This window comes from Athene cunicularia (genome assembly GCF_003259725.1).
Source record: "Athene cunicularia isolate RWA chromosome 19 unlocalized genomic scaffold, athCun1 chr19_part1, whole genome shotgun sequence".
Lineage (NCBI taxonomy): Eukaryota > Metazoa > Chordata > Aves > Strigiformes > Strigidae > Athene > Athene cunicularia.
The window spans coordinates 5,980,688-6,000,609 of NW_020799124.1; the positions used below are offsets into that span (position 1 = coordinate 5,980,688).

The 19,922-nt window shown below is 38.3% G+C and overlaps 2 protein-coding genes and 1 long non-coding RNA gene across 6 annotated transcripts in view; 2 read left to right on the forward strand and 1 right to left on the reverse strand.

The window, feature by feature from the left end:
* The window catches only part of PITPNA (phosphatidylinositol transfer protein alpha), a 25,425-nt gene extending 21,296 nt beyond the window's left edge, over window positions 1-4,129 (forward strand). Inside the window, exon 12 of the transcript XR_003399703.1 lies at window positions 4,119-4,129. The gene's annotated coding sequence lies outside the window, so the exon portion shown is untranslated. The remainder of the gene's footprint in view (window positions 1-4,118) is intronic.
* The window catches only part of LOC113487018, a 22,105-nt gene extending 9,036 nt beyond the window's left edge, over window positions 1-13,069 (reverse strand). The window contains exons 1-2 of the long non-coding RNA XR_003399704.1: window positions 13,059-13,069; window positions 1,676-1,680 (exon numbers count right to left, since the gene is read on the reverse strand). This is a non-coding gene — a long non-coding RNA (uncharacterized LOC113487018). The remainder of the gene's footprint in view (window positions 1-1,675; window positions 1,681-13,058) is intronic.
* Window positions 7-18,167, forward strand: INPP5K (inositol polyphosphate-5-phosphatase K). 4 transcript variants are annotated; one of them, XM_026861374.1, is made up of 13 exons: window positions 7-56; window positions 2,606-2,713; window positions 3,402-3,510; window positions 6,635-6,751; window positions 7,066-7,238; window positions 8,772-8,883; window positions 9,453-9,562; window positions 10,145-10,171; window positions 11,883-12,075; window positions 12,317-12,454; window positions 12,977-13,060; window positions 14,254-14,358; window positions 15,442-18,167. In XM_026861374.1, exons 1-13 carry the CDS (start codon window positions 10-12, stop codon window positions 15,538-15,540), a joined length of 1,422 nt encoding a protein of 473 aa, XP_026717175.1. In that variant the 5' UTR covers window positions 7-9; the 3' UTR covers window positions 15,541-18,167. The 4 variants fall into 4 exon arrangements, with proteins under 4 accessions (XP_026717175.1, XP_026717176.1, XP_026717173.1 ...); XM_026861372.1 differs by lacking the exon at window positions 7-56 and adding an exon at window positions 108-2,391; XM_026861375.1 differs by lacking the exon at window positions 10,145-10,171.
* Window positions 18,168-19,922: the final 1,755 nt, after the last annotated feature.

A 19,922-nucleotide genomic window follows, 5' to 3' on the forward strand; every position in this document is an offset into this window, starting at 1 on the left:
ACCCGGGGCATGGAGCCGGCGGGCCCGGCGCCCCGCGGCGCCGTCAGGGAGCTGAGGTGAGCGGCTGGAGGTGGAGGGGCGTGAGGCGCGGGTCTGAGGGCGGCTTTTCGGAGAACGGGAGAAAAGTGGCTAAGTCGTTACGTAATTTAGCTCAGAATTAGCAAAACTTGTGTTTCTGCTTAGTAGCGGGGAGTTACACTAATTGGCGAGGTTACGTCGTGGTAGGAAATAGAGGAGAAAAGCTGATTTTCTGATTTGAAAGCGTCGCTGCTGAAGTCGTTTCAGGGAGGCTTATCGAGTATTGTTCGGGTCCTTAGGACTTTCCCGAGACCTACTTACATGTAACGAGGGCAAGATCCACAGCGCTTGCTATTAATATATCTAGAGTCTCAAACGTGTTGATTTTTGTGCGGAGGAAGGAACTTGAATGAATCTTTGGTTTCTGCTCTTACGGTGTTTTTACACTGTGTCTTCGCGATGTGATTTCTGTGGTGATAAGTTGCGGTGTCTTGCACTGTGGGCTTGGCTCGCTAGAGAAATCTACTCAAAGGGTGGTTAAGTAGCTGTCTGAAACAGGAAAATTTAAAAAAAAAAAACCCAATCCAACGAACGCTAACATTTGCTCAAAGATCTCAAAAGTCATGGCAGTATTATAAATACTATGGCCCTAAAAAATTCTCAGCTATCGAATCATTTCAGGACTTAGTGATGCTAAACAATGTCTTCAGTAGTTTGCTTGTATTTAGGAATGTTTGTAGGAGGGATACTTGAGACTGTACTCTAGTGGTACTGAAAGCTTCCAGAATAGTTTGAGCAGTGTCCTGCTCCCTTTGGTAAAGGCTGTCTTTGTGGCATCAGATGAAAATTGGTGTCACTGATTTTCCCTGCTTGCTGTGGGCAGTACTTGTACGGCCTGGTGAGGGAGTCGGGAGCATCAGTAGACCTTCGGGACTGCATAGTGCTGTAGGTTATTTGCTTTGCAGATGCACATATGTTCCTCGCTTCTAAGTTTTTCCTGCAGACATGGTCATAACCTGCAGTGAAACTGAATTCTTGATGTTCTTGACATTTTTACTTTGGTGTAAATTCTAGCATTGCAGTCTTTCCTGTGTTCTTATCAGTAGAGTGAATACTGGGCACTTTGAGGAATTTAATTTCTGTCAGTCATGACTGATGACTTCAATATTATTTCAGTTTTGTTTAGTCAGATAATTGTCTTACGAATTAGTAACTGGAGAGTGTTCCCAAGTGATACATCTCTGATGCTAGAATTAGATCTGCAGCATACATACTCTTTTTTATTTATTTAATAGCTTTTGGCTGACTTCAGTGTACTCTTACAAAGAGAAACTATTGGTGGATCATTTTAATCTGGTATGCAAGGTCACTTTCCAGCTCTTCCACATACATTTTGTGTCACCTTCAGCAAGCAGTTGATTGGGGATAAAAATATGGCCCTAACAGTGGGTGTGTTGGCAGGATTCACTATTTAACTGTCAGTGTTTATAAGGTCCTTATAGGACCCTAAAATGAATGGAAAATTAACAGCCTGTTATATTTTAAGTCTGCCTGACCTGTAACGAGACTGACAGTAAAGTAAATCCCTTTTTAGAAGCTCTGATACTGAAATTACCATCTTACAAAGAAACAATAGGCAAGTCCTATGACATGTAACTGTTTCTGACAGTGCTCGAGAGGAGCACCGGCTTTGCTTAGTTGTGGTCAAAATGGTGTATTTGTGTGTTTGGGAGCTGGAGATTATGTTCCTACTAGCCTACAGATAGAGGCACATGATTGATTCAAATCAACAATAAATTCTTTTAGATCTTGAGCTTATAGAATTAACCACATTAAATCTATTATGAAGAAACAATTCACTGTGTGAGGTAGGATGGGATTGCAGCTTTTGTAACAACCCGGTGAATGTGGTGGTAACGCTACAGGTTTTTTTCAGCGTTGCTGCATCTACATTTGTCTTTTTGTGTTGCTGAAGCAATGCTGATTTTCCAACGAGTGAAAACTTAATCTGGAAGACCCTTAGCCATCTGTTTCTTTTATACTTAGGATTTTAATGGGCTAGTCCTTCAGAGTGTAGTTATTCTCTTCTTTTGAGCAAATGGCATCCTTCAGTAGTGAAGATGCATTTCAAGATTCAGCAGCCCTCTCCCTAAACGATGTGGAAAGCCTGCAGAGCTTCCGCAGCCGGTCTGCAAGTTTCAGCAGCACGGGGTCCAGTGGCCGCTTGCAGCTCCGTCAGCGAGTATCCCAGCTTATGGCTTGTGTAGAGGACATCAGCTCGGATGATGAAATTCATGAAGAAGTGTCTCGCACTCTAGATGAAGCTTTCCGTATCTGGGGGAAAAAGCTGAAGGATAAGTGGCAAGAATTCAGGTTTTGTTCCCTCTAATGGATTGTTTTTGTGGTGGTGGTGGTGTTTCTTTTTCATGCTAGCTAATAAATAGATTTCTGATCGATGAAAAGTGACAGAAAATCATTGTTTTCTCTAGACAGAGATTCTGTGGGGAAATTAGATGCTCTTAGGGTTGGTTACCTGTTCACATTTCAATTTTAGCATTGGTTTTGTGTGACTTTTGTTTGTTTGTAGACTACACTTAGTTACCTGGAATGTGGGCACAGCTTCTCCACCTCCTGATGTCACTAGTTTACTTCAGCTCAATTCACTGGGCCCAACTGTGGATATGTATGTTATAGGGTACGTATATATTAAAGAACTTGCTTAAGTTTATTGCAAAACTGCAAAGTTTCAACAGCTTACTGTCTGTTTTGGGAGGACTGTGCCATGTGCATCACTGCCTAGGAGAAGGTTTAACATTATTGCTAACAGAAGGTGAAGACTAGAGTTAGTGACTTAGAACAGAGATGATTTCTAGCAAAAGAATCTTCTCTCCTTTCTGCTGTTGTTTTGTGACAAAATACAGAATATCCTTTTTCTAAATGTACAAAAAGTGTTTGGCTGCCGTTTTCTTTGTTGGCACATAGAGGCATATTAATTTTGATATGAAAGTTATCCAAAATTCAGCATGTTTTAAAGAAGTTAGTGCGAGTTTATTAGGCACAATCTGACTTCATGTTTTCCAAACTTTCTAGAAATTTTAAAGACTTGATAATAGGTTATTTGTCATAACATATCTTGAGTCTAGCATGGTCTTAAGCTCTGTCTTCAGGTGTATATAAGCTCCTTTAACTTTGCTTTTCTCAGTGTTCGATGTGTTAGACCTGTGGATAGATTAAATTGCTTGTAAATGAGAAACTGAACAGCAAGAAATTTCTGACTTGCACTGAAAGAGGTCCGTTAGGATGTTGTGGTCTGTGTTCTGCAAAGGTTATATGAATTCTATCAAAACCAAGTGATACATTGTGAGTAATCCTGATCTATTCAGCTTACAGGAGGTGAACTCAAGAATCACAAATTTTCTGTCTGACTTGGCATTTGATGATCCATGGAGCATTTTTTTCATGACTGTATTGTCTCCATTGGGATATATCAAGGTAATTGTTTACATCTCTTAACTGTCACAACAGTGAAGGAAAATGTCTTCCCCAGCTCCTTTCAGATTTTTTTTCCCCTCAAACTCTCCGTAAAAGATAAGTTGATGCTGTTTTTTGCATGTGTCAGTCACTTCCATAGGTATACATATATTAGAAGTGATTCTTCATCACACTTGTGTTTTGCTGGTTTGTTGCTAAAAGCAATTTTATTTTTTCTCTATTAATAATAATGTCCTTAATTTTAGCAGTAAAAATTGGACGTACGGTTTTTCATTTCTCATTTGGAGTAGCTGGGCAGTTTTGTTGCTTTTGCAGCTCAGATGACAAACAGCAAGAAGTTGTTCAGATATACTGGCAGTGGCCCCTGTAAGTGCTGCAGAACCGGGTAATGAATAGAAAAAACCCTCCTGTCATAGTAACAGTTCTCAAGGAACAGAGTAATGTAGATTATTTAAAATTAAATGTAATGTAAACTTATACTCAACAGCATATTTCTTGTGGCCACAATATCTCTATCTTGTTTGTAGAAAATTTTTTTGCTCTGTGCAATACTGGGGAACTGTATTATGATGCTTCTAATGTAATCTTACTTAAGTACTTGCTTTCAGTGTAAATATCCCAAACAATGGCTGTGATTCTGGTTAAGATCGGTAAGGTTTCTTTTTCTTTTTTTTTTTTTCCAACTTGTTTGCAGGTGAAAATAAATTGTATATATGTAAAACAGTATTTTAGCAGGTATATATATTTTTCTGAGGACATTATTTTTGTTTGAAGACCTAGAACGTTGTATGGTAGTTTAAGTGACAAGATTTCTGGTATATCTGGGTATCTGGGGCATAACATCAGCTAAAATACTAGCTCTTTTAATAATGCAAGCGATGAACTTAGGATGTCCTGAATTTCTCTAATAAAGAGATACTAAAAGCCTTTTGAATGTTGCATTGGTTTTCTAAACCAAGTATTATTTCAGGGTGATTTTGCTGTGATGATTGTGTTATGTGCATGCTAATCAGACTTAGTAGTCGTGCCATTCTTTTAACCATAGCTAAACAAAACAAAGGACCCATTGGGAATTACAAAAAGGAAGAAAAAACATTGTTCATTCTAGTGTAAGGCATTGCTGATGAACGTTCAGAACCTTGTCTGTGGGCTGACATTCAGGCCCCATAATTCTGAGTGATATGCATGGTTGCTTTTGAGTTCTAATTTATAAATGTGGCACTTTGGACACACTAATGAATGGATGCTGCCACCTAATGGTTTTCAGCAGGACTTGATTAGCTCTAATAATAAGATAGGACTGTCAGGCCAGGTCAGAATCAAAACAGGTTGTGAGGAGAGCTTCTGCTGGGAATTTGGCTGAGAAGGGGAGGAACAGTTACCCCTTCTTTGCTGACTTGTGACAAGGTTGGGTGTGGAGGAGTAGTTGTCATCCTTGGGGCATTCTGTCCCTTCCCTAACAGGGTCCGTTTTCAGAGTGTTAAGTTGGTTGGGGTCAGTCAATTCTTTCACCATAAACAGAATCACGTCCCCTCTATGAAGGGTTTTTGCTCGGTTTGGCAGTATGTATTGGTGGGACCAGCACGGGAGGCATCCACTGTGTTTTGGTGTTCCAAGACCTACAGAGAGAAGAGGTTTCATACAGATTTTGAGAAACATCTAGGGACTGGCCCACAGCAGCATGAAATGTAGCAAATAATAAAGGGACTGAAAGATCTTGGTATCTCATGACATAATTATGGAAAGGAGAATAGTGGTTACACAAAATGTCTGATCAGATACAAATATTTATGCATCATCTAGATATGTCAGCTTTAAACTGACAGAGGGCAGATTTAGATTAGATGTAAGGAAGAAATTCTTCCCTGTGCGGGTGGTGAGGCCCTGGCACAGGTTGCCCAGAGAAGCTGTGGCTGCCCCCACCCTGGAAGGTTCAAGGCCAGGTTGGACGGGGCTTTGGGCAGCCTGGTCTGGGGGAAGGTGTCCCTGCCCGTGGTGGGGGAGTTGGGACTAGGTGATCTTTAGGGTCCCTTTCAACCCAAACTGACCTGTGATTCTGTCTGGTAACTGACATCCATCATTTCAGTATACTGCTTAGTATTTTTGGGGGGTTCAAGAACATTAATGTATATTCTGAAATCGTTCAGTTGTGTAGATGTGGAAGCAAAGAAAGGAGGAATTCTGTTTTAAATTTTCGGCTGGCGTGTACTTCCTCAGCAGTTGTACAGTCAGTGTTATTCTTAGTATCAGGTTTTATTCTCATGTAGTCTTTCTCCAAGTTCATCCAGCATAAAATTGAACTATAATGAATATATTTCAATGTCTGTATTTTAAATTGAAACATTATCATTAAAACAAACACTTACAAGGAATTTTGTGTCTCATGCCAGGAACACTGTAAAGTTCATAAATTTTTAATGAAGAACATCTTCGTTAGACTATTTCCACACATACACAAAAAGCAAACCACAAAAAAAATCCAGTGTCTTAAAGCTTAAACAGTCTCTTACGTGCTCTGTAAGCATCTTTGGGAGTGTTTGGTAAATCAGCTTTTACAGGCTTGCAGGCAAGAGTTACTGCTGTTGGCAGCTCATTGTTTTTGCAAATGCCTAGGAGTAACTGCTGTGCTTTTTAGGCATTTTAATGGCATCTAGAATGATTAGTTATATGCTAAAGGATGTTGCAGTTTGAAAAACTTGCTCCTGTTGGAGGACTTTGTAGGTGCGCACTTAATATAAGTGAAAAATCAAGGGTTTGGTTCCTCATGAATAAGATGCTTAAAGGTAGAAACAAGAGACTGGTGAGGCAGAAGAAAGGTCTTTAAAGATGTTTGGGCAAATACACAAGTTTTGAGGTCAACTTCAGATTTATAATGCTACAACTAATCTTAATTAGTTGAGAGATTCATCAGAACTATTTATAAGCAAGTCTGCCCTAAGAATGCTTTCTTTACAGCCCTGAAATGTGTCTGTGTTTAGTGTGTCACAGCACTGAAGCCAGGCTTGGCAAGGGACTTGCATGACTTAGCTATTCGTTCTTCACCTAAAAGCTCCTATGAACTAGACCCCAGGAATTGTAGATACACCCCTGGAAATGACCGTGCTGCCTCTCGTATCTCTTCCAGCTCTCCTCCATTCGCATGCAGGGGTTACTGCTGCTGCTCTTTGTGAAGCACGTCCACCTGCCCTTCATACGGGACATTCATACCCACTACACACGCACGGGCCTGTACGGATACTGGGTAAGGAAGGTCTGGTTGCCTTGGTTACACTTACGGTCGGGTGTGCCTCTAAATGGTTTCATGGTGGGAGAGAGGATATATGGTTTACTTAAAAATGAATAAACTACAAGCAGCGAGACTCCCTCGTTTGAACCTTGTATGTACAGGCTGTAATTTTACCAGTTTATTAGCTGATACGCAACAACTTATGTAGGAAGAAATTGCATTAGTTTAAATCTAAATAGCAAGATTTAGGATTGCATAGGTGGTGGTGATAGTTATGTCTGCAGGCGTTGACTGTAGTTTCAGAGAATGTTGTGCGTCTTCCGTACCAGGGGAACAAAGGAGGAGTCACCGTTCGCATGTCCCTCTATGGTCATACAGTTTGTTTCATGAACTGCCACTTGCCAGCTCACATAGAGAATACAGAGCAACGACTGGATGACTTTGAGAAAATTCTGGAAATGCAGTTTGAAGGAGAGAATATTCCAAGTACCTTGGATCACGAGTGAGTTGGTCAGACCCTGTTCTCTCTGTATTCTTTTTATTTGTTACATGGTCAACTCATGCACTGAAGATCAGTTTGGGTTTTGGAGTTTTCATCCATCATTTTTATTTCAAATGTCTTTTCAGCCTTGGCCTTGAATCCTGGGAGGAAAAGCTAACCTGAAAGATGGAGGTCTATTTTGCAAGACTGTTCTCTTCCAGTCTTGAATTACATTCAGTTTGTTAGTGTATGTACAGCACATGTGATGTGCTGGAGAGCTTTAGAAGCTAAAGCCCGTTTATAACAAAAATCCTTGAGATTGCTATTAGATGTTTATCTTCCTCCATTTTTTGAGAAGATTTGCGTTACGTTTTGAGCTGGTTTTATTCCTGTTGAAATTTTAGAATCTGGCTGAGGGTGTCTCAGCCTTTAAAACCTTGATCGGTGATTTCTGTAGCTATATGAATTGCACTTTCCTCAGGTGTCTTACAAAAAAACCACCATAACAAACCTGATTTGGGCCACTAATTGAGCTCTTGTTCTTAATTGTACAGGAATTATTTGCATGTTCCATTGTTTCCGTGTGCTGAAGATGGTAGTAGAACCATTTAAAACAGGGTTGAGAAAAGCATTTCAGTTTAGGTTTGTTTGTTTGGGTTTTTTTTAATATACCTTTAAAACTGCCAGGACAGATAAATCTGGAATAGATATGTAACATCACTTTAATTGTTAATGAATTAATTAAAATTAGGTAAAAATGTAGGACACGTGAGTTTCAAAATTATTAATTTTCCTACCTTAGTATAAGTGTTTGATATTTCAATTTTATGTGTTGCATTTTCTCAATTACGTGCATGGGCATGTACCAAATCACTCGCTGTCATCTTCTAAGAAGAAATTACAAACAGCATTAAAAGAAAAGTTTTGTCTCCCTAAGATCAAGTTTGGAGTGTCTGCCCCTGAACAAAACCTTGAAAGTAGGGATTTTCAAAGAGAAGTTATTTACTTAAAAACCAGCTTTCCTGTTGTTTAAAACTTTGCTGATGATGCACTCCAGTGCTTCGTAACAATAAATTTCTTTGCTAATAATTATAGAACACCCAGTAGGTATCCCTGCTTTCCCAGGGCACTAAACCAGAGCTCTGAGTTATTGGATTAACATAACCAGATGGTGTATAGGTCATTAATTTTGTGAATTATTTTACCTACTGATAAATTTAATTCTAAATCTGTCTCTAATAGAGATATAAGTCATTAGGAGATTCGGGAGAAGGTAATACCCAGGCAATAATGAGCAAGTGACAAGAATGCAACAGACTTCATTTATTATTTCAGTTTCTTCACATTTTTTGTTTAGCAGCAGGTTATCCCTGTGTAATCTTATCTGCAACTACTTAATGTCTGTGTTTAAACTGTTCAGATTAAGTAATATAAGTGATTAGAGCCCCTCATTAGTGTAATGCCTTATATTCTATTGAATTCTTCCTTTGTGTTAATGGATTCCTATAAATCTTCCTTGTTTTTTTGCCCCCCCCCCCCTTTTTTTTTTTAAAGTGTTCTCTTCTGTTTTGGGGATCTGAACTTCCGGATAGCAGATTATGGCATACATTTTGTCCGAGAATCAATAAATAACAAGCGTTACAATCTGCTGTGGGAAAAGGACCAGGTATGTTGTCTTACTCTGTTTGGAGACTTTGGTTGGTTGGTTTGGCTTTAATGCATACAAACACAACATGGTAGTTAACATTACCTCTTGAGTTTCTAATTTCTATGAAGAGCACAAATTCAGGGTAGTCATGGGGTGGGACAGATCTAGCAGTTCACTCTCTTAGTTCACAGTCACAAGCCCCAGTGAATTGTGAACTTTTTCTGCTTTTGTTTACTTTCTTACTCATTTACAATGCCCATGTTTGAAGCTTTCTTTGAACTTCATGGCTTGCGAATTGTTCCTCGCTTTCATTTCTCTTCCTTTTTTCCTCCCCTATGAAGTACATTTAAGAGAAGCTTATTCTGGAATTTGTTTTGAGTAGAACTGCTACAAAGCTTTTAAAGAATTTGTGTCAAGAGTTCTGGCAGTAACCAAGAGGCACTCCTGAATTTACCTTTCCAAATATGTTGTGCCGACTTGAGAAGTTGAATTCTTCTTGGAAGACACTTTCCCATCTCCTTTTCCAGTTGCCCTTTAAACTCTGATTTTTAAACTTAATCTTTAAAAGTTACTTTTTAATTCTGCAGTTAAATATGGCAAAAAAGAAGGAAGCATTTCTTCAGGAATTCATAGAGGGTCCTCTGCAGTTTAAACCCACCTACAAGTTTGACCTTTATTCGGATGTATATGATACAAGGTAAAAGCATAATAAGATGAGTTTAGACATGGAATATTAAAATGAATGTGGTACTTGACTAAATATCACTTTCATAAGCAAACTTGAATTTCCTGAATGTACTGGTTAACTGGGGCTATTGAGCTATTCTGTTAGGCTCATTCAGTGGTCACATCTGAATAAATGAGTATTTCTGGCTCAAGAAGCCTGAGTCTGGTGATTGCATGAGGGAAGTAGTGAAGCAAGCCAGCTTTCTTTGTGCAAAGACTAGATTAACAGAATAAATTATTGCTTGTTTAAGCCACTCCTTTTTAGTTCTTTAGTAGTAAAAGTGCCCGTTCGTTGTCAGAAATGAGCAAAAGGAAAAGAGTAATTGTCCACAAATTAAGCATTTAACTAGATATTGCTGCTATTTGAAAATAAATGTAAAAAATGTGTCTTTATAAAATATTTTAAGTTGAAAATGGAGTAGCTTAAGTTTCCGGCATTTTTCTCTGACACTTTTTTCTCTGTTTGTTGATAAGTATTATCCTTCTGTTGAAACATAAGACTAAGTTCTTGTCCAAACGGGGGGTTTGTACTGATATTTTTCTTTACTTCCAGAGAGCAGAAGTCCCTGTTTTGGTTTAAGTAAGAAGAGAACTTTTTGGATTTCATAGATTTGTAAATATTTCAGAATCAAAACAATGCTCCTTCCCGAGCTTTTGATTTGATTTTTGTGAAATATTTGAAAATCAGATGACAGCTGATTTTCTTCAGGGATTTTCTGAACCTGTCTGAAAGCTGTAGTGTTATCTGCTCTGCTGTGCACTTAATATTGGAAGTTTATTCATTTGGCTCCAAAGATATTTTGCTCCCTACTTGAGTGTGAAGAGACATAATGGGAAATCCAGTGAACAAAAAATACCTATAATCATCCAAGCCTAGACACTGTAAGAATGATTCACAGCTAGTCTGTACTGGCTCATGTAAAGAACTAAAGTATGCTTGCTCATACTCTGTGCGTTCTGTTAGAGCTAGCAGAGGTATTTTGGTCACATGGAGGGTGATCAGTAGACCTCAAGGCAAGCACCCTTGAAAAGTGTGCTTTATATGATGTACATAGTATTTTGTTATCTTTAACACTTTTTCAGTGTGGATTTTGAGGTTTTGTTTCCCATCTAATATGCCTTTTTCTGTAAAATAGTGAGTATATTAACTTAAGCTGTTCTTTTGGTATTTTCTTGCACAGCAGAGCAGACCTATGGCAGCTCATAAAGATTTCTGTCGGTTTATATAATTACTGAAGTAAGTGGGATATGGCCCCTTAGTCATTTAAAATCTTTCCACCTTATTAAAGGTGAGTCAGACTTCTATATGGGAAGGGGTAAAACTGTTGAATGGTGAACTAAATGGCATTTCCAGTTTCTGATGATTTTTGATATTTAAAGTTATTAAACTGACAGTTTTCCTTGCACATCCTGCTCATTAACTTTTATAATCCAATCCAATCCGTTCTAATTCCCCTTCCATAGGGTATGATCTTTTCTCCAGTTTGAAGTGATACATCCATACAGAGAGTTGCTGTTAAATCTTCCTCCCACTACCCTTCTCCACAGAGAGAACCATGAAAGGCTCATGTCTTCTGTTGTTACTGATATGGTATAAAAGGAAACTCTGAATTACGATTACAGTTTAATCTATAGCACAGTTGCAGGTTGCAGACACAACTTTCTTGATTATGGAATTTTGAAAGCCTTTTGTTATGAGACAGCAATAGCTTGCAAACTTGGAATGCAGGCTAGTACAATTTAGAGGAACTTTAAATAAAGCATTGCTGTGTCACCTGTGAGTAGTATAAGCTACCTAAGTTTGTCCATTTTTTGTTGTTAAAAGAAACTTGTTCTCAAATGTTTTGAATAATTTCAAACCTCATTCAGACTCTTCCTACATCTTCCTTAAGTTTATGCCCCATATCTCAGAATAACTGTACATTTGAAGCTTGGGGAAGTTGCTGTATTATCTCAATGCAATTGCATGTTTTTATGGAGTGTTTTAGGAGAAAGTATCATTTCCTGTATGAAGCCAACTAACCCACTGAAATGCCCTTCTCCCCTTCATTTTACTCCTCTTTCAGAAACCTTTGAAACTTACCTGTGGTAAAGAGCACTGAGTTCAAACGAAGGAAACCTTGCTTGTAAAGCATATTGAACAGAGCTGTAAAATGAAGCTTGTATGTGATTGCCTTCTTTTATTAATATGTGTCTGACAGTCTTTGAACTTTGAGTAGATTTTGGACGGTATTCTTAGCTTTTGGCAACTGTTTTTCTTCGCGTTTCACTTTTATCTTACGCTTTTGCAGTGAGAAGAAAAGAAAGCCAGCGTGGACCGATAGAATTCTTTGGAGAGTGAAAAATCTTTGCCAGCATGTGTCAAAAGAAGGCGAATTCACTGAAGAGGAACAGACAATTTCTGTTACTTTGAATAACTATATCAGTCACATGAGCTATGGCATCAGCGATCACAAACCTGTTACAGGAACTTTTGGGCTTGAGGTGCTGTTCCAGTTATGTTGTTAAGAATAACTTTGTTTTACTAAGTGTTGCCTTACAGAAGATGGTTTTCTAAACTTTAAGTGATAATCTCTGTTTTGTTCTGATTGTAGTGAAGGCAGAAAATTGCTTTCAGGTTATTTCCATTCAGTGAAGAGTCCCACAGCAGGTGTGACAGAGAATAACTTGAAAAACTGAAAGAATGACAGGCCTGACTGACTTTAAATTCTTTTCTTTTGTCTAGTTGAAGCCTCTTCTGTCACATCCTCTGGTCACGCTGAATCCTGAGGGTGAGTGGAGCGCAGAACATGATGTTCTAATCAGCTACTCTGCAGCACCTGAGCTCCCAAGCAGTGCTTGGGACTGGATTGGACTCTTCAAGGTAATGTTAGTGCATCATGGCTCTTTAATGAAGATAGTGAATATGACTGGAGGAGGTAGTTGACAGTCTTTTGTGATAGGACACTGTGATTCTTGCTGGTGCAAAACTCTCTGAAATAGTGATGTGTTCTTGATTGCCATCAGTTTCAGTATGCTGACAGTTCAGTTGGATGGCATGTGAGCTCTTTCGCACCCTTTAAATTCTCTGCAAAGATAATCTGGTGATTTATTTAAGTAAAATGGTGCAGAAGCTGTGAAGAGGAATTGTCCTCCCCCAATGCCTGCACTTCAGAAGATTGATACAGCAAAGAGAACAAAAATAAAGTCAATGGAAGGGTGAGAGAACAGAGCACTTGCACCCTCTCAGAAACAAAAGATTTGTGCAAAATGTTTTGATCCTAAAAGTGAAATGTTTTAATTACTTCAGTAAAGTAGTAAACGTCTCTCTCACAACTCTGAGTTTTCTACATAGTGTGTTTTTTGCTCCCTTCAGAAGGCTGATGGTTTGCATCTTTCTTTGCAGGTGGCTTTCAGGCATGTGAATGACTATGTTACTTACGCTTGGGTAGAAGATGATGAAATTTCTTCTAACAAAGACAGTAAACAAGTAAGCTAGTTGTATTTCTTTCTCATGTAGTTTCCCATGGAGTAGCATTCAAGGTCTACTTGTTCCATATCCCCTTCCTCTTATGGGGGGTATCCTCTTTCCCAATCCAAGCTAATTGGGAGCCATATTATTGTTTAAAATCCCTCTTGCTAATTCTTATTAATTTTCAGGAAGTCTAGCATACTGTCTCAGGTGTGATCATATTGCTTAAGGGAATTGATGAAAAAGCAATTTATTCCTGTAGTGACTTTTGATTGTACTAAAAACTACTGTCATTTTATGGTTTTGTCCATTTCTGCCACTGAAATAAGGGGCCATTTTTTAATCTGATTGTCATAAAGTTATTGTGTGATTTTCATTACAGCTGTAAGTACCTAATGTTACTAACAGTTAGTTTCAGGTATCTAACACAGCTACAGATGTGGGTTTCTTAGACTTTTCTTCATTTTGGCTGTTGTGTATTTTGGTCCCTCTTTAAAAACTGCTGTCTGTTTTCAAACCAACCAACCAACCGACCTTATTTTGCGTACAAATGATCTGTTTCCAGAGGTATTTATCTGAACAAAGAGAAATTCAAATGTAATTTTGGAGACACAGTGAGTGCAAGGATGGATGAGATTTTCCAGACAACAATGGAAAGCAGTTATTTCTTGGTATTTTGTAAGTTAGCATCAAGTTTGCAGCCAGAGCCCAAATCGTATTGTATCAATATTCTGAATATCAAAATTTCTCTGATACCATGGTTTCCTATCACTAAGCTTAGAATCTGAACACTATGAATGTTGTTTTAGCAGGATACTGTGGGCTTAGGAACCATTGGGTCTTTAGGCTGATACAGACCCGAGGTGGTGGGTTTACTCTGCTGTTTTGTGTAACAACTTACTGCAGTTCATCTCCCTCCCTGCTGTTTGTGTGGCCTTGCCCCTTCCCTTACAACTCCAGGTTTCTTCTCACTTCTTGCTGAATCAAATCAGCTTGCAAACATGGTGAAGGATATTCACTTTTCCTCCCTGAGTTAGTTTCCAGATGGTTTCATGGGTTATTTCTGTCCTGATCCTTTTTAGCTTATGCTTTAAAACTTGTTTATAAATAGTAAATACTGATTTACTGTCCTGAATGACAGAGACTGCTGTTTTGGTAAGCTTCTTTCTCTCTGGAAATTGCCCATTGCCTATTATTATTCTTGTTGACAGGTTTACATGAGTGCTGCAGAAATACCTGATATGGGAGGAGAATTTTTGCTTTGTTATTATAGCAATAATTTGCAGTCAATAGTTGGTATCAGCCAGCCTTTTCAGGTAATATATTTGGAAGCTTTGTTTAATGTTGATGTGATTTTTATTTCTTTTGCTTTCATGTGTCTGAATGTAGGTGTGTGCAGCTGTGTTAATCCTGGGAGAAGTGGCAGCAGAAGTAATTACAAAAAGGATATGTGCTGGCTAACATCCCATTAAAAAATTTGCTGATATGCTAAAAGACTCTGAGTAACTATTATGGCAACACATTGTTGTAATGAAATAAGACAGGTTTCTTTCAGCTTTCATTTTTGCAACTCCAGGCTCTGTCAGTTAGGTCTCTAGTTTCTGTAAAGATGAGAACTGAAACTTAAATGCTGCCAAGTTTCTGACAGATTGTAAGTGAACTCTTTGTGTTCCATTCTGTGGTAGATTTGCAGAGAAGTACTTCCTGTATATTTAGTCACTTGAATTTTGGAAAGACAAGGTATCTGGAACTCAAGTTATTTAACAGGCTGCTTTGTTTAATTTCTGAAAGGATGACTTAACCTGCACAGACTAGATGAAGCGACTGAGCGTTGCTGCTTCTACACAAGCTATTTTTGCCAAAATCATTTTGTTTGTGCATAATTTTCCATGCTGTCGTGGCTGTTCTGCTGTGTTGTAGAATGGTTAAAATGGAAGTTCTGCCTCGTTGTTGGATGGAGAGGTTTGAGAAGACTGTGAAACTACTGTCTTAGGGGATACACTAATGAAAGTTGCTGGGCTGGCTGGTATATCTCACTGATATTGTTCCTCATTTTCTTTATGTATTGGTGAGAAACATTGCAGAGTCGAGTATTTCACTTATCTTTGAGCATAAGATCTACCACAGACTCTGCAGGATGATTATCAGTTGTATGTGGATACAACACACCATATGCCTTTCTTTTTGCATGACACTTAATGTTTTGGTATCAGCCTAGTGGGTTTTTAGTAGATTTTTTTTTTTTTATTCATAATTGCTGCATAGATGCATCACTTTCAATGTTCTCAGTTTCTATCAAGTGTGTAAGACATCTTTTTATAATGGTGTATTGATAGTGTAGAGCAACATGGTGTTTCTGAATGTGTTAATAAATTTATTAACTGCTGTCTGTCTTCTAGATTCAGCCTAACAGAACATTAATAAGAAAGGATCTGACACAGGAAGAGAACAGTTGGATGCAGAAACCTGACAATCTGGCATCGCAGGATGAATTCTGAAGGCAGAAAGGGCATTTAGTGGTCCTGGTTCAGGAGTTAGATGATTCTTTATGTCTTAGTGATTATAAGCTTTTACTCTTAGAAGATGGAGTAAGACAGTGCAAGTAAGACAGGTAGGATTGTTCAGAAACTTTGTAAACTCACAGAAGATAATTTATTGTGGAAACATATTTTTATTGTTACAGGGAGAGTAACTCTCTTGCACTGGATCAGAACTGTAAAAATAGCACCTAATGAATGCTGTATGTTTTAAGGTGATAGACGTTTCTAATATAATGATTTAACCTAAGTAAATCGCAATCTATAATAAATTTTTAGGCTTTCTCAGTTTTTGTAGAGGGTATTTTATTTACAATACAATATTTACTATGCTGTAACCACTTAATCATTGATTTTCAGATTTTGAGTTTAAATGAAGTTATTTAAACCTTATTTATTAGATTCATCTAGTTAGCTTGTTTTAAAATTTTATTTGACTTTCAAATGTAAGCTAATTACCTTTTGGGAAAGAGATGTGGCGACAAGTCACGTGAAAACAAAATCTTTGGAGTGTGTAAATTCTCCTTTGGTAGTAGATCACTTTTTTTCATGCCTTACTGATAACTGTTTGTAGGAGTTTCCATTGTTTTTTTCCAGATGGAGATACATTTATCAAAACACACTTTCCTGACTTTTTTTTGGGTAATGCTTCTTTTATAAAATGATTTATCAGTTTGCCTATGCATTTCTCCTTCTGATTTAAAAAAGTAAAATAAAACTGCTTTTATGCTAGTCCCTGGCTGAGGGTTAACCAGGATCCCACAATTTCTGAAAGAAATTGCTTCAGTTGAGAAATGCTTTATCATAGGTGAGCAGACCAATAGCACTTGTTTGCAAAGAGCTAATGGTCATGGTACTAACCCTCATTGTTTTTTGCTGTCATTGAGTTTAGAAAGCTAAATCCATATTTAAGTATTTCCCTGATACCATCTTGTCTTGTAATTGCTACACTTACTACGGAGACGATGAGAATTATAAATGGGGAATTTCAGTGGAACGAGTCTTTTCTTATGGCATAATCTCTGCTACCAAAATTGGAAATCTCTTCAATTTAAAGCAATTGGTCTGCAAAATTTCTGTTTTCTAGAGGTGCTTAGACCTTAATGTATCCTGTACACTTGAGGATGGAGATGGAATAAGAAAGATCATGTACCTTTAAAAACCCGAAAGGTAGTTAGCTTCAGAAATGGTTTTGTTTCTTGATGAGGAAATGGAGATGTTTGGAAAGGTTTGGAAGAGGCACCAACATTCCACAGCATCTCAGACTGAGGTGCTGGCAAAGAGCACTCGTGAGTCTCCCATGTTCTAGGTACCCAGCTTCGAGCTACCTGCTGTGTACGGTAAGTAAAATTAGTTACTAATCATTGTCATGTTGGCTGTGGATGGAAAAGAGAAAATTTGGTTCAAGTGGAAGAGCAAAGCGAAGGATGTTGGTGTGTTGATGTTGGAATATTGCTTCAGAACAGAGTGGATTCCTTTTTGCTGTTTTTCTCAAAGCTTTAGCTTTCTCAAGAATCTTTTGAGATAAAAGGTTAAGACCTTAGTATGACATTTGATTTGCAATTACTTGTTTTATACACTGTATAAAGTCTGCGGTCTGGATGTCTCTGTATAATGTGGAAACTATAACATAGGCTAACCGGTTAGGTAGTTGCAGTGTGGGGTTTAAGAACACTTAGCTTCTGTAAATTTTAGTTAGTAGTAGCTCAGCTTAATGCTTGGTGTTGGGAACCATTTCCACTTTTAAGTGGTGAGTGAGGGCAGGTTCAGAGGATACTGTGTTCATTGCACGGATTAAAACTGCCTTGAGATTTACAGTTTGTACATTCCTATTAGACTTTGGACGAATAATAGAAACCATTTTCACATTTGTACCTGTCTTACAAGAATTTGTTTTGCACTAGATCTTTCAGATATGTGACTTTTCACGGCAGTTAGGGCATCAGACAAATCCCTACCGAATTGCAAAGAACTTCTGCAGTTCTTGAGTTGTGCTCTGTTTCTGATTTTACTTGTGGAACTGTATTACTGTACTTCATGCAAGGAGATTCTGTGGAGAGCTCAAGGAACAGTGGTCTTTGAATTCCAGACCACAGCTGGCGATTTGTTGTGGACCAAGATCCAGTTTCTTCTGATCAGGGTGCATCTGCTGTTCGTGAGCAGCTCAGAGGGGGAGCTATACAGCCGCTTTACATGGCAAGAAACTCAAGATCCCTAATGTTCTATGAGAGCTGATAACCCTCTCGATCACTCGACACAGAAGCTGCATTTTGTAAACCAATCCTTTGAACCACAGGACTTCACTGAAAATGCCCACAGCAGCTGTGATTGAATCTGCTTGTGTGTTAGTAGGATGCTGCACAGAACTCTATACTTCTTTCTTGAGTATTATGCACACAGTGGCACTTTTGTTTACTACTGTTACCTATGGTAGCTTTTCAAACTATTCCATGACCTGTAATGATGCAATTTCTGATGAAATTTATCTTTCTTAAAGCACCTTTATTGGATGTTATAATCACTGGAAATGTTTTTATATTCAAGCGTTTTCTTTTCACGTACCACTAAAATAAATCCTGGCAGTGAAGCGTCTACATGGCCTGTATTAATTTGCGAATGAAGACGTTGGTTCAGGTGGGGAGGATTAATATGTGCATGATAACCTTTCTCCAAGAAACTTTGCTCTTGTTTAATGCACTCAGAGAACTATTTTAGAATGGAAGTATGTCAGTAATAACATACGCGGTAGGGCTTTGGACTGCAAAAGAACGGCGAGGACAAATACTGTTTTTTCTTTTGACAAAGCAGATTTTTTTTTTTTTCTATTTAAATGAATCCAGTATTAAATTGACTTCTGGTTTGGATTCTCTATCCCCCCCTTCCCCATTGAGGGAGGTTTTGATATTGTCCTCGTAAAAATGCTCAAGCCACTTCACATTGCTTTCTTAATTTTTAAGAACAGGTTCTTCTAATTTCACTTTTTCAGTGAATTTTTCAGTGTGATTTGAGATGTCTATTTTGTCTTTGTGAAAAATCTGCTATGTTATACTTCGTATTTTACATTTTTTATGTTTTAATATAAATTTCCTATCAAGTAATTTCCATCTAAGGGTAATTCCCTGATGTTAGAGAATTTATTTTAAAATGGGAAATATGTCTTACCAAGGAACGTTGTTCAGTGTAGCCTTATTTAACTTCCATATATTTCTGATTCCTAGCTAACCTCAGGATGTGCAGTGTATCATTGCACACAGATAGTACAGCTCTCTGTAAACAGGAAATATTTCTAAGATGTCTTGCGTGTTTGTTAGACCCTAAAAATACGTTCTGATAAAGACTATTGTTTCTACTACCACTACTTCCTTCTCTGCTCTTGGACACTAACTGACACTCAGATGAACTTGTCTTAATTAATATACTGCTGTGGAAAGGGCAGCTGAACAATGCTTGAATTAGGTTTTCCTTGAGAGAGGAAATGATGCCTTTTTTGAGAAGTCTGCATTACTAGCAGGAGTATTTCCGATGGCCCTATCTGTCCTTGGATATAGGGAGTCACTATTTGAAAGTGATTGAAATGAAGCAGTTTCTTTTGTGATAACAAGATATAGAGAACACAGAAAGTTCCTCATACTCACCACTGCATCAATACCAGAGTTAATTAACTTTGTAACTCATGCGTTAAGGAGATACTGTTCTAGTTTCCTTATACATGTATTTTTTTGTTTATACCAACCATGAAAGAGAAAGGCTTTTTGTGTAAAGATAGAAGTGTTTGAGGCCAGTTGTCTATGTGCACAGCTTGCTTTCTTTTACCTTTAACTCTCTTTCGTCAGGCGTGCGCCCCAGCATCAGAGGGCTGTGTGTACCCAGTAGTGCACAGTGTAAGCTGCTCTTTGTGTGGCTGCTTTGTTCAGCCAAGGCAGTGGCACTCGCCACCCGATGAACCTGTGCAGAACACGGTGAGTTACTCTGGAACCTGCTCTGCTCAGGAGCTGTGCTGAATGTGTCTGCTCAGTCGCTTCAGTTTAAGAAGAGTCGTGTATCCGTGTGTGTGCATCCCACCTCCCTGTATTACAGTGGAACTGTCATCTTCTCCTTGCAAGGTCTCTGCAATTAAAAGTAAGAGCATCTCATATGTGCAGTCTAGAAGGTAGCAAGAGAACCTGTGTGGGAGCTTTTGGAGCACAGGTTGGAAGAATCATTGGAGGAAAACAGTGAAGTCAGGGCAAGACTGGGAGATCTGGGAATGAAAACTGCCGAGAGGAAGTGCAGAGGTGTGTGAAAAATTCAGAAAATAAGAATTTGCTAGCACCACAAAAAGAAGAATAACATAGTAGCAAACA

Bases quoted from the DNA above. Each gene is read 5' to 3' on its own strand.
- INPP5K (XM_026861372.1), top strand. From the start codon at position 2,117: ATGGCATCCTTCAGTAGTGAAGATGCATTTCAAGATTCAGCAGCCCTC. The intron at 6,752-7,065 runs GTAAGGAAGGTC...CTTCCGTACCAG, and splicing joins CGGGCCTGTACGGATACTGG to GGGAACAAAGGAGGAGTCAC. The intron at 13,061-14,253 runs GTAAGCTAGTTG...TCTTGTTGACAG, and splicing joins CTAACAAAGACAGTAAACAA to GTTTACATGAGTGCTGCAGA.